Genomic DNA, 13,224 nt, shown 5'->3' with positions numbered 1-13,224 from the left:
TATTTAATTGTGTGTTTGTGTTTATTGGGTCTCCCTCTGTGGGAATGTATGTCCCTTAATGGGAGCAGGAACTGTGTCTTTTTTCACACTCAGATCTTCACAGATTAGAAAACTAAATGCCTAACATGTTCCTGACTCCCTCTACTTTACCAACTTATTTCCCAATATTTAGCGAATTCCAATCACGTATGAAGTTCTGTGTCTGTGCGCCCAGGAAGCAGAGCAGCCAGACTGTGGAGGTAGAGCGAGCTAAGCGGCCACAAGCTGCATCCTCAGCCCCGGGACTCACGGGCGCAAGTAAGCGGCAGTCTCTGGCAGGAGACCGTTGCGCGTAGGAAGTGAGTCACGCCGGCTCGTGCGCGTGCACGCACACACGCACACAAGATGGAGATCAAGTTCACGTAGCCTACACTCTGGTTCAGTTTTCTTTGTTAATAAAGCTTATAGTCTAGCATTGACTGATAACGTTGATGGAATTTGCTAAAAGGGATCAACGTGAATTTTACATTCTGTTTGTGTTCTCTCTACCATCTTAAAACTAAATAGTGGCAGGTGGAAATGTTCCAGTGACACCCCTTCTAGAGTGATAAATAGATTCACATTGTATTTCATTAATAGTCAAATTTGTAGATCGCATAAAATAAAATATCCGTGAATGGTAAGTTTTACATCAGAAAGGTCGGTGACGTCCTCCTGTCTGGTGCTGAGTTGGTGGTTTTCTGGGTGTGTGACCATATCTGTTGTGATCTTGCTTCTTGCAAAGTGCATACTATAGCAGAGTGTGCACATTGGACATTTAATCAATTAATTTTTAAAAAGATTTTATTTATGTATTTGTGAGAGCATGAGTGGGGAGGGGCAGAGGGTGAGGGAGAAGCAGACTCCCTGCTGAGCAGGGAGCCCAACGCGAGACTCGATCCCAGGACCCTGGGATCATGACCTGAGCCGAAGGCAGACGCTTCACTGACCCAGCCACCCAGGTGCCCCCCCGAAGGATATTTTTGATGGGTATCTGGATTAGTAGATTTTCAGGATTCGGGGCTGATGGTTCCTTTCTTCCAGCACTTGAAGAAAGTTGTGTGATTTCCTTGTGGCCTCTGTGGTTTCTGATCGGAAATCCTTTGTCTTTTGGATTGTGTTTCCCTCGTAGGTAAGGTGTCATTTTTCTCTAGCTGCTGTCAAGATTTTTTCTTTGCATTTAGTTTTCAGAAGTTTGCCTGTGTGTCTTAGAGGAGACTGGGTTTACCCTGTTTCCTGAGCTCTGTGAATCTTTAGGTTTCTATCTCTCGCCAAAGTTGAGTTTTCAGCCATCATGTTTCTGAATGCCCTTTCAGCCCTGCCTTCCTTGTCTCCCCTTCTGGGACTCTGATGATATGAATGTTAGATCTTTTGTTACAGTCCCACACTCCCTGAGGCTCTGCCCATATTTTTTTTCAGACTGTTTTCTCTCTGTTGTTGGAATTGGGTGATTTCTGTTCTCCTAGTTTACGGGTTTTTCCCTCTGCCCCTCATCCTTCTATTTAGTGCATCTGCTTGAGCTGCTTATTTTGGTTATTGTATTTTTCGGTTATAATATTTCCATTTGGTTCTTTTTGTATTTGTTTGTTTGCTGAGACTTTCTGTTTCTTTGCTAAGCCTTCTGGTTTTTCATTTCTTTCAAGTGTGTTCATAATTGTGCACCGAGGCAGCTTCAGTAAGCCCGCCGTGCAGTCTTTGGCAGGTGATGCTAAATCTTCCAGCCTCGGTGTTAGTGGCTACGGATTGAGATCTTCCCGGTTTCGGTATGACAGCTGATTTTCTGTTGAAGCCTGAACGTTTTAGTATTCCATTACGAGCATCTGGACCTCATTTAAGCCTTGTGTTTTACAGCTTTTTCTGACGCTGCTCTGCCAAGGTGTGTGGGGGGGTCTCTGTTACTAACATGGGGATGAAATCCAGGTCCCCCCAGATTTCTGCTGACATCGGAGGGAAGGGATCTTGTCCACATGCTGGGCGGGGTGGCTGGTGGGAGTCTGAACTCCCCGTGTGGTCTCTATGGGGGTCTGACATGGGGGTGGATATCCCACCCACTCCCTACCTGACTGCTCCCCTGACCCTCGCAAGGTCAGGGAAGGTCAGGGGCCTCATTCCAGCTTCACAAGCGAGGACGCCCAGGGTCCCCCTTGGCCTTTGTTAGCATGGGTATGGGTGGGCTATGGTTTTTTTGGTGGTGTTTGATGGGAGGAGAGCTGTTATTGTCTAAAATGCGCTAAGTCAATCCCTTCCTGGCCCTCCGGCTGGGGAGAGGCGACCTCAGTCAGGGCTTCTCCTGCACTTGGTGCTCCCAGGTTGCTGCCTCAGCTCCAGTGTGAGGTGCACAGGCCAGAGGACAGCCCAGGGCACCCCGCACGTGTGGTTCCTCGGATTCGCTGGCAGCACAGCGCCTGTCTCCTGCCCTCCCTTCAGAGCCTCCAGGGTTTTAGTTGTGCCTGGAGGGCAGGGCAGGGGAAAGTGCATCTTCTCCGTCTTCCTGGAAGCAGGTCCTCTCTTCCCGGGGTTTTTGCTCCTCCAGTATGCCTTGGAGAGGCGTTCAGAGAGGACGTCTAAGCCCCAGTGTATGCACTGCTTTGGTTTTTCTATCCAAGTGCCCGGTTCTGCCTGCTCCCAGGAAAGCTTAGAAGCCAGTCTAGGGGTTCAGCATCCCCCTCAGATTGCCTGTATATAACACTTCTATCAGCTGGCCAGCTGTTGTGACTGAGTCCTCCTCACAGACCCCAGAATCGACATAGCTCAGACTCTTCTGCTCTTCAGATAAAAAAATATTATTGATGCTTTGTTATTTTAAATTTTACAGATGAAAGTTCTTTATAGGCACTTCCTTTTATGCTCTTGATTTTTTTGTTTCCTGGTAGATATTAAGACCACCCTTTTGGGAATGGCATGTTTAAACTATGCTTATTCTCTAAATCCACAGTGCTAGGATTATGCTAATATCGCAACTGTGCTTTCAATTGAGAATACTCCTGGGAATGAACCAATGGTTAACAGCCGCATAAGCATACACTTCATATGGGTGGTTTTTTAGTTGCTTTTGGCAAATGGAAGATTCTTGCTTATTACTAAGTACATTTAATCCTAAAGTAAGGGTAACGGTGACTGTGGGGTGGGTCTCCCCGCAGTGACCCATTCTCTAAATGCTATATTCATGCAGAGCAGCTTAGAACAAGTTGCCATAGGAGGCCAGCCTGTTTGGTGAATTTCCCCATCAGCTTCTCTTTTGGGTAATGCCTTAGAGACTTTTGAGATTTAGAAATGTTCCAACTGTTTGAATCTTGCCATTTGTAAGTGTAAAAAAAAATGTTAGATTTGCATTTGAAAAAAGAATTCAAGTGTGTTCATGAAGGCAGCTTGTATCTGCTGAGCCCTTCTTTTTATTCCCCAGAACATGTGGTTCTCAGCAAGTTCTGGACCTCCCTGTACCACACTCACACACACACATAAACAGGCACAGAGCCGTCCTGATTTGAAGATTTTGGTAATGTGTTTTTGAACAGGGCATAAAAATATATCTCTGTAATTACATGATATTTAGTGATTAGATAATTATGGATAATTGCATGGGGTAGTTCTAAGTGCTAAAGTGTTACCATAAGATCTAAAATGTACAAATTGCATAATAATTATTCTTGGGAGTTATTTGGTAATTCTGAGCATAATTATCATGTGATCTGCAGTGCATGTAATTAATGCATAATCACATGGATTTTGCCTTCATAACTACTTCACTCTTGTTATAAAGCTCTTTGTCATAACATTTGAGTATAAATATAATGTAATTGGCTCCCAGATACAGCACATTAAGCCCCGTGATAATTGCCTTCACAGTAACAATACCCTTATTTCATTACCACTGCGTGGCTCTTCGGCAGGATGGAGTCAGAACGAATTGCCCGAGATGTGGCGGTGAGCAGGCAGGCTAGCGGCCAAGTGGTGGGTAAATGTGCACACATCTGGGTCAAGAAAGTCTTTGCTGTGACCAGAACCTTTCCGTGAGAAAGTCTGAGTCTTTGACGGGGACAGATCCCTCTTCCAAGTGAAATGTGCACCTGGCGACAGCTCATTGCATCCAGCCACGGCAGTATAAACCGCAGTGAGAGGGAGCCATGGGTTGTTGATGGCTTTGAGGGCATACTTTGAAATGGCAGCAGTTTATCCTGAGACTGAAACAAGACCTTTGGCTCAACTTCTGGGTTGATAATGCACTTTTCAACTTTCCCCAGGCTTCACGTGGCAGGACGACTACACCCAGCACGTGATGGCCCAGGAACTCTCAACCCTTCCCCACACCTACCCGCAGCATCTGGAAGCTTCTGACACAGCCAGGTAAGCAGACTGCTCTCTGGTCACAGCTGGCATCCATCCGGCTTGTTCTTGTTTGAACGTATTGTGTTTGTGGCGTAGAGGGTCCGGAGGGTGGGCAAGTCCTTCTCTACCGTGTCCTAGCCCGGGGGTGCAAGATGCGTTGGCGTGACCCTCGAGCCAGGTGCCATCCTCACGACAGACATCCCTTCCCCTCCCTTTCCCAAGACCTTTGGAAAGCCCTGCATCTTCAGAACCTTGGCTGAAAGCAGAAAAGTCAAGATTTCTCATTTCCCAGTAAGAATTTATGTTCACTTTAGTACAAAAAGCAGAATTCAGTCGTGAAAGTTTTCCTGTTGCCAGAACATAGCAACCTTACTGAGCAGCGACATCTCATTTCATCCTCACTACACGCACTGAGGGGTTCCTAAAGCCTGTCCTGTTCTTGGAGGGAAGGGAACTGAGACGCGGGGAAGTTGGAACTCAGTCCAAAGACAGACCACAGGGAGCCACTTGGGTTTGTCTCATTCTTCAGCCATGGTGCCAGATTCTTCAAGTTTATAGAATGTGAAAAGGGCCTTCCCCAGAGGCTTAGGGAAGTTTGGAAGGCCCATTTTTTTCCCCCTAAGAGAGAGACTATTCTGAAACTTTAGACAGAAAAATCTCAGTGACACAAAAACATAGGTATCTGCCTTAAGCTGGTGTTCCTCTAATAAGTGAAGTGGCTAAGCCACCAAGAATTTCATTTCCAAATCCAGTGAGAGTGAGTGAGTGAACACACCTAAGGGACTTGGACACACTGAAAACACAATTCACCATGTTAGCTCTCTCACCGGCTGGACTATGAGTTTCTTGAGGGTAGGAAACATGTCCTTCTACTTCTTGTGCCTAGCTTTTCTACCTTGAACACCTCCTTTGTCAGAAAATATGCCATTATAGTCTGTGAGTGTGTAAGACTTCTCTGCAAGATAAAACAACCAAAAACCAAAGCCAGGCTATCTCGAATTCCCGTTTTTGTTTTGGATGATTGCCTACTCTGCACTGGTCTTTACATCTGGGCATTTCAGTGCTGTCCAGTGCTTCTTCCTTCCGAGTGAAGATTTAACTTGACGAACCATGAAGCGCACTATCCCAGATAACCTTGAACTCCACCATGAGCACAGACTAACTCCTTGTACGGCCGGGGTGAGAGAGACCAGAGCATGGTATCACCCAAAGACCAGCATTTGCACACAAGGTGAGGCTGCTGAACAGACCCCTGGATGACTACCTTCTTCCCAGCATCAATATTGTCATTTTTTAAGATTGCCAGTTCTATTATGAAAAATGATACCTTATCTTTGTTTTTTTAAATAAGTGAGATTAAAAGTTTAAAAATATTCATATTTGAGATTGGAATTTTCCATATGAATTTCCTATGCATGATCTTTGTCCGTATGAAAAGTATTTTTTGTATTTTTCTGTTTTGTTTCAGTATAGAACCTTTATATTTAAGGCTAGTAACTTTTCATTTATCCTATTTTGTAGAAATATTTTTTCGATCTGTACCATGGATGACACTCGGTACAGTTGCTAATGAAAACAGAGTTCTCTTAGCCGTCTCTAGGCTGGATTTTTAATTTCTGTCTTTGACAGGGTTGAACCTAAGTAAACCACTCATCCCAGCTCTAAAAGCAGAGCCCCATTTTGGAAAGCCTTGATGGGATATTCCCAGATTCCTGTGCCTCCTACTCCTGGCTCTGGCCTCTGAGGGATGGGAGTTCCTGGTCTGCACAAGTAGGTCCCCGTGTCCTCAGGCTGAGGCTGGGGTTCTCCAGTGGGATTCACCCCAGCTTAGAGGGCAGAGCGGATCAGGATGGCAGTGGGACCTGGGCAGAGTGTCTGATCCCATGACCCCCTCCCTGCTCCCTCCTATTGATCTGGTGGTTCTCCACGGTTATCCCTGTCGCTCTTCTCAGTCCTGTGTGCCTCTGTAAATAGCATCCTGTTCAAGTACTCAGACCTCCTACTTCCGCATGTTTCCTGTTGGCACTCTGCCTGGTGGACCATCTCAGCAGCCAGGACAGGGATACATGGCCTTGGTGTTGTCCTGGCTTTGTCCCTCCCTGAGGCTGGGGTCACGGTTAGACTGTCATCAGGGTATACGGACGGTGGTTTTCCCTCTTTTCACAAAATTTCTGCAAAACTTTCTTTAGCACTGAAATTATCTATTTCCTGGTGTACATATTTTTTATAATCTTCCTTTGAGGTATATCTCCTAGCACTTCCATTGTCTTCCAAGACTATTGGTCAAATGTGCTCACAGTTTTTATTGTGTGAAATTGAGGCATTTGTATTTTTACAGAGAACGGTCATCCTTTTCATAAGGATTTCCAAGTTTGTTAACGTGGTGTGATATTTAGAATTGTATTATAATTTAAAAAAAACATTCAATGTACATATACTTGTTACTCTTGTCATTTTTAATATATTTATTTATTTTTAAATGAGGCACTGTTCACTTTTTTTAAGTTTCAGAGGTAGAATTCAGTGATTCATCAGTTGCATAAAACACCCAGTGTTCATTACATCAAGTGCCCTCCTTAATGTCCATCACCCAGTTACCCCATCTCCCACCCAGCTCCCCTCCAGCAACCCTCAGTTTGTGCCCTATTTTTAACATGATTTTTAAAATTAATTATCTTTGGATGTTCTTATTTCTACTATCCTTAGACCTATTGTTTTTTCTTCTTTTTTTAGACCTATTTTTAAAATATTTTATTTGTTATATTGAGAGAGAGTATGAGAGAGAGAGCATGAGCAGGGGGAGGGGCCAAGGCCGAGGGAGAAGCAGACTCCCTGGTGAGCAGGGAGCCCGATGCGGAACTCGATCTCCAGACCCTGAGATCATGACCTGAGCCGAAGTCAGATGCTTAACCCACTGAGCCACCCAGGCGCCCTAGACCTATTTTTTTAAAAAAAACTTCTTGAATGGAATGTTTTGTTCATGTTTTTATTCATTCATTTTTTAAAAGTAATGAAGTTACACAAGTCTGTGCATTAGCTTTTGAGCATAGATTTGGCACCATCCTGTGATTGACTGGCTGGTATCAGTCAGAAATGTTCTACATTTTCTGTAATTGTAATTTTATACCCTTTGGAAATAGTAAGTGTCCAGTTTTTCATATATGTGTTATTTTTAAACTTTAAATTGCTGCCTAGTTTTATTTCATTTTAGTCAGACGTGACCTGTTCAGTTTTTACCTTCTGGAAATTTTGAGGTTTTTCTCTGTGGCCTCTTTTGTATGATCTCGTTACTGATTTTCAATGGATACTTTAAAAAGATATTGTATCCACTATTTGCAGGGTACAGATTTTTATACATAGTTTATAATTTTATATGGTTTGTAATATGTCCTTAATTACATTTTGACTTATTGAAATTTCTTAGCAACTGTTTCTGTAAATTTTCCTTTTGTCATTGCTATATTTTGCCTTAAACATTTTGAGGCTGTGACATTGGGCACATAAGAGTTGCTGGGTCACATCTTTCTTGGTGATTGCTGTACCCACGGTCACTTCCAAAGGGTGCCTTGGTTGCCTTTAATGCTTTTGTCTTGGATTCCATTTTTCTAAAATTAGTACTGCCATTCCTGTGTTCTCTCTTTTTATTTGCTGCCTAATGAATCTGGCCGTCCTTCGAAATTTCACCCCTTGGACTGTCTCTATTTCACATGCAGCTTTCCTGAGCAACGTTAGGTGGCACTTTTTACGGCCGGACAGCTCAGTGAGGCCCTGGTGTCTCTGCCCACTTCCTTTTCCTCTGTGGAGTGTGACTGGTTTGCTTTTGTTGTCTTTAGTGTTTGTAACTCTGATTTTACATTCACTTTGTGACCATCACCTTTTGGGTGTGCAGATATTCTTAGAGTGCAGGTTTATGTCATTGTGAAGAAGTCGGTGTCCTCCGATCGCCCCGTTTGAGATAAGGACATTATTACCCTTCTGCCTTCTTTCCCATGGCGCCTCTCCAGGTGCAGCTTCTGGCCCAGAGACTGCCGGCACCTGGCATGGGCCTTTCAGGAGGTTGACATTTGGTCAATATTTGTTGAATCAGTGAAGGATGCTTTTGAATTGTTTTATGGGCAGCTACACCAACCGAGAATCCTTCCTCGCTTTCTTCACTCCACAGGGCAGATGCAGTCTACATATGCTCTATTGAGCGTTCTGTACTTGACAGACTCGTAAGTATCCACAATTGGCCAGAGTTACACTTGGCACGCTTCATACAAGACAGCTGACCTTTAGAGAGATTAACTTACCCAGATGAGGTTAGAATCGTCTTCAGGATGCCCAGCCCTGCTCTTGTCCTGACCAGAGTAAGCACTGCGTGTGAAAGCCAGAATGTGGGCGCAGCAGAGCTGCAGATCCTCAGCGTGAGGAACAGAGGGGAAGCGGGAGGGGTCCCTGAGAACTGAAGCCGCCCTTTGTTGACGCTCTGAGAGCAGGAGGCCAGCCGTGTGTCCGGGGCTCCCGTGAGTTCACACGAGCTTGTGCCCAGGAGCATCGTGTCAGGTGGCTTTGAAGGGTGTATGTGGAGAGCAAACTGTTGTTACGTACGGTTACCGTTACTGAGAAAGGAATGAGAACCAGGTTCACTGTGTGCTCTCTGTAAAGATTTTGTTCCTAGTTCGGGTTTTTTTCCCTTTAGCAAATTGGGTGACAACCGAAAGCATCTCATATTATTTGGAGCTAGAAGATCAGTACATGCAAGTGGAAAAGAGAGTAGTAAAGTCCTACACATAAAACATTTTTAGTGTTTTTGAAGTGGAAAATATGTACTTAAAAGTTTTGACCTACTTCAAACTGAATGACAGGCGAAAGTCCATTTGCATGTTAACTGCTCCGGTGCTGCCCGAGAAACTGATGACCGTGCTCCTCACTCTAACATCTTAGGGCGTCACAAACAAACAAGATGAACAAGACAATTTGGAGGCACTTTTGTGAGGTTAACAATTAGTGCCGAGAAAAGACAATCTACCGGTGAAGTAAACTGACCTCCTTTAAAATACACCCAGACCCCACAGAACACGGGATTTCATCCATTCAGTGTTGGTCCAGGAAACTTGAGCCGTGGTTGGAGATCGAAGAACCGTGAAGTCCTTATCATTGGCACACATGTGAGGTCCGATTTGGTGTAGCTTGAAAAGGCATTAGAAATAAAAACCGGACAACTTTATTAACAAGATAATTAAACACAAATAAGAAGATTTTCTGTAAGTCCCAGCTTTTATGAAATACATACAAATACCACACCTAACATTAGTGATCCATTCTTGAAAATCAGACTTCCTACATGAAAAAACTAGCTGGGATCCTGTTTTGCATTACTTAAAGTGGGAATTCTATAATGATTTACACACCCACCTAAAACCCCAGTAATTTCCTGAAGTGTGTCAAAATCACACTAAAGACCCTCATATAAGTAACAAACCATCATGTTTATATAAACTACTTAAGATATTGTTGCCTGGTCACTAAAAGTAGATATGGTTATTGCAAACTGAGCATTTTATTTACAGTAACCCAGCCTGACGCAGCCTACAAGACATATACACAGACCAGACGCACAAATGTAGATGCACACACAGACATACCCAGAAACACACACACACATGTAGACACACACATGGGACCCTGAGTGTGGGAAACTCCATGTCCCTCCATTTATGGCTTTTTCTAAGGCCTCACCGCTGTGCTTGGGGGAACTGAGGGCCCGGCCCTCCTGCTGGCACATCGAAACACTTCATTTCTAGAATTGTCATGAAACTTTACCATAGTTGGTACACTTGTAAGTAAAAGTGAAAATCCTCTCTCTCTCTCAAATAATTAATTAATTAAAAAAAAGTGAAAATCAAATGATTGCTTAAAAGCGAAGTCTCTCCAGATAAAAAAATCAGCACAGAAAGGATGGGAAGAAATGAAAACCAGCAGATGACTCCGTGCCCCTCATGTGCGCTGTTTTTCTAAACCTCATACTAACATCGGGTAAGCTGTGCCATCTTTCTAGCAGTCTGGGATATTTTTGTTCAACGTCAAGGGTACTTCTGGGAGATAATTAAAAAAATACAAATTTTAAAACCCAGTATTTACTTACATGAAGGTCAAATGCATTTAGTATGCGAAAAAGCCCACCCACATGTATTTCTATGTAAATGTCAGAGCTATAATTGCTTACAATTATTTATTATTCAAAAATCAGCTGCTACATTTATGAACATCCACTATGGAGAGCACAATTTGAGGTTTTATAGAGTTGCTGTAGGAAACCTGTCCGGTTCTTTCTACACAAACAGTATTTGTGGTTGTCAAAGAGGCCTAACAGAGACTGGGAGAATTGTGTTTTATATAACGTAAAAACTCATTTTCCTTAAAAAAAAGGAAATAAGACATTTTTCTTTCAAATTAGTCCATAATTTGATCACCCCCACTACACCACAGTTAATCAGCTTCGTTATCCTGAACTCACTTTCACTGATAAGAGTTTTTAGATTTCACAGGAAAAGTGTCACTTAACAGGTTAATCATGTGAAATGCTAACGTTTTAGGCTAACTCTGCATTAACCTGGAATTTAATGGATGTATCTGAGTCATTCATTCAGTCCACACGTCTCTTTCAATGCTGAGTTAGGCTCTGTGTAAGTTCTGGGGTTGGAGCCGAGAACAAGAAGAATATAGAGGAACATGATCCCTACACTCAAGCGGCTTACATTCTAGTGAAAGGATATCTAGCAACAAAAAGCACATAGTCAATAAAGAAGGTAATTTCAGCTAGTAATAAACGCTCTGAAGACCATATTTTAGGGTGATCTAATAAACAATGACTGGAGCACACCTCGATTGGATGGTTGGGGAAGGCGCCTCTAAGCTACGAGGTGAATGAATGACCAGGGAAGTAGGATGTGATTGGAGCTTTTACCCGTAAGTGTTGGGACCTGGGGCAGTTTTTCCAGAGGCCCCCGTGGCTCCCGGGCGCCCACGCCTGACGGCAGGTGACCCAGATGAGGCAGCAGTGCAGGTGGGAGACGTGGATGGATACAGGGCGCGTTTCTGGGTCAGCCTGAAGGAGTGTGTGGATGTGCGGGTAAGGAGGAGAGAAGAGAGAGGGTCACGGTGAAGCCTGTGGTCTGCGGCCAGACTGGCGTTTGGTGCCTTGTCACCTGCAGAGATGTGTGGTCAGTGGGCAGAGTAGGGCCAGCCGTGGACAGCACAGCGAAGGAGAAAAAATAAACTGAGAGAAGAACTTGTGAAGAGATGGTTTGGGAAGTTCTCAGCCTCTCTAGACTGCACGGGATGCCAGGATTAGGAATTCACTGTTAGGCAAGCCCTTCTCAGGGATCCAGAGGTCAGAGTGTTTAGTAACACAGAGGGGTCTCTGCACAGAGTCTTGCTGTGTGGCTTCCTGCCCCATTTAGGATGCACTTGGCCCTTTGGGGACGGGTGATATGCACACAGCAGAGATGTCCGCGGGCTGGGAAGCTCTGGTCAGTGGGTCCAGGCTGCGAGAGGGGTGGCCACAGAGCTCAGCTCTTCACAGCCAGGGTAATGAGAGGGAAGGGAGCTGATCCAGACAGGAGGCCACTGAGGGACAGGATGAGTTCCAGTGTCGTGTCCTGGCACCTGTTGAGACCCGTGGCCCTGACCACATGCTGGTAGCTGGCCACCGGCCGCTCCCTCTGTGCCTCTGGTTTGGGCCAAACGTCTGGCTTCAGAACCGCTTCCATCTCGCCGCCCTGTGGAAAACAGAAAGTATGTTATCTGTCATCCCGCTTCCAGCCCGTCTGCCTGGCAGTCCCCGTGTACACGGGGCTTTCTGGTCGTGAAGGTGCCACAACGTGAAGCGTATGGCACTGCCTTAGTTTCCCACTGTGACCGATCACAGACTTAGTGGCTTCCACGGTTCCGTGGGCCAGAAGCTCCACCTGGGCCTCCCTGAGCTAAAGCCCAGGTGTCGCAGGGCCGGCCCCTTCTCGAGGGCCAGGCTGGGAATGTCCTCCCTTTTGCGTTCTCTGGCTGGTGGCCTGTCCTCCCTCAGGGCTGGAGGGCTTCCTCCATGACATCACTTGGACACCCCCTCCACCTCCTCGTCCTCTTTTAAGGACCCGGGATCCCACTGGGCCACCGGGGGACCCAGGATCATCTCCCTGTCTTAGGGTCAGCTGACTATGGACCTCATGCCTCCTGCCACCTGCCTGCCCCCGAGCCCTGACCCTGGAGCCCAGCACGTTCACAGGGTGTGGGAGTCGGGAGTGGTGTCTCTGGTCACTCTCCGCCACGAGCACCACTGCCCGGGGTCTCCCGACCTCACTCCTGTAGAGGTGCCTCAGAACAGTTGTGCGTATGGGGTGTTTGCTGAGGCTTTGGGAGGTGGTGGGACCTGGGAGGGTTTCTTCTCCTCTATGGGGCTGTACCCCCATTACTGTGTGACGTCCACCTGCCCCATTTCTAGCGAGGTCCGCCCTCGGCCCGGCTCCTGCCCCGTTTGTAGCGAGGTCCGCCCTCGGCCCGGCTCCTGCCCTGTTTGTAGCGAGGTCCGCCCTCGGCCCGGCTCCTGCCCCGTTTGTAGCGAGGTCCGCCCTCGGTCCGGCTCCTGCCCTGTTTGTAGCGAGGTCCACCCTCGGTCCGGCTGCCTCCACCTCCACTCCTGCCGGTGGCCAGGGCTCTGCGTGAGCCTGTCCTCGCTCAGACCTCACACCTGTGCTTGGCTCTTTGTTCCACCTTTGCCTCCTCTGCCTGCACCCCGCTCCCACCATTCCACTTCCCTGACCTCAGACCCCCTTCCAGGTAGACCTCTTGTGCCCCCGGCCGCTGCGTACCCCTGCTCTCTGCTTCTCAGATTCTTGTTGGACT

At 46.1% G+C, this 13,224-nt stretch overlaps 1 protein-coding gene across 7 annotated transcripts in view; it reads left to right on the top strand.

Annotated features, from left to right (window-relative positions):
• The window catches only part of PTPRN2 (protein tyrosine phosphatase receptor type N2), an 822,826-nt gene that overhangs the window by 299,271 nt on the left and 510,331 nt on the right, over nt 1–13,224 (top strand). For all 7 annotated transcript variants that reach the window (XM_078059815.1, XM_078059811.1, XM_078059813.1 and 4 more), the window contains one exon: nt 4,260–4,362. In XM_078059815.1, coding sequence (XP_077915941.1) covers nt 4,260–4,362 — 103 coding nt within the window. The remainder of the gene's footprint in view (nt 1–4,259; nt 4,363–13,224) is intronic.

This window comes from Halichoerus grypus, chromosome 12 (assembly GCF_964656455.1).
Source record: "Halichoerus grypus chromosome 12, mHalGry1.hap1.1, whole genome shotgun sequence".
NCBI classification, from domain to species: Eukaryota; Metazoa; Chordata; class Mammalia; order Carnivora; family Phocidae; genus Halichoerus; species Halichoerus grypus.
The sequence above is the reverse complement of the archived record's forward strand: the minus strand, read 5'-3'. Positions and strand labels throughout refer to the sequence as shown.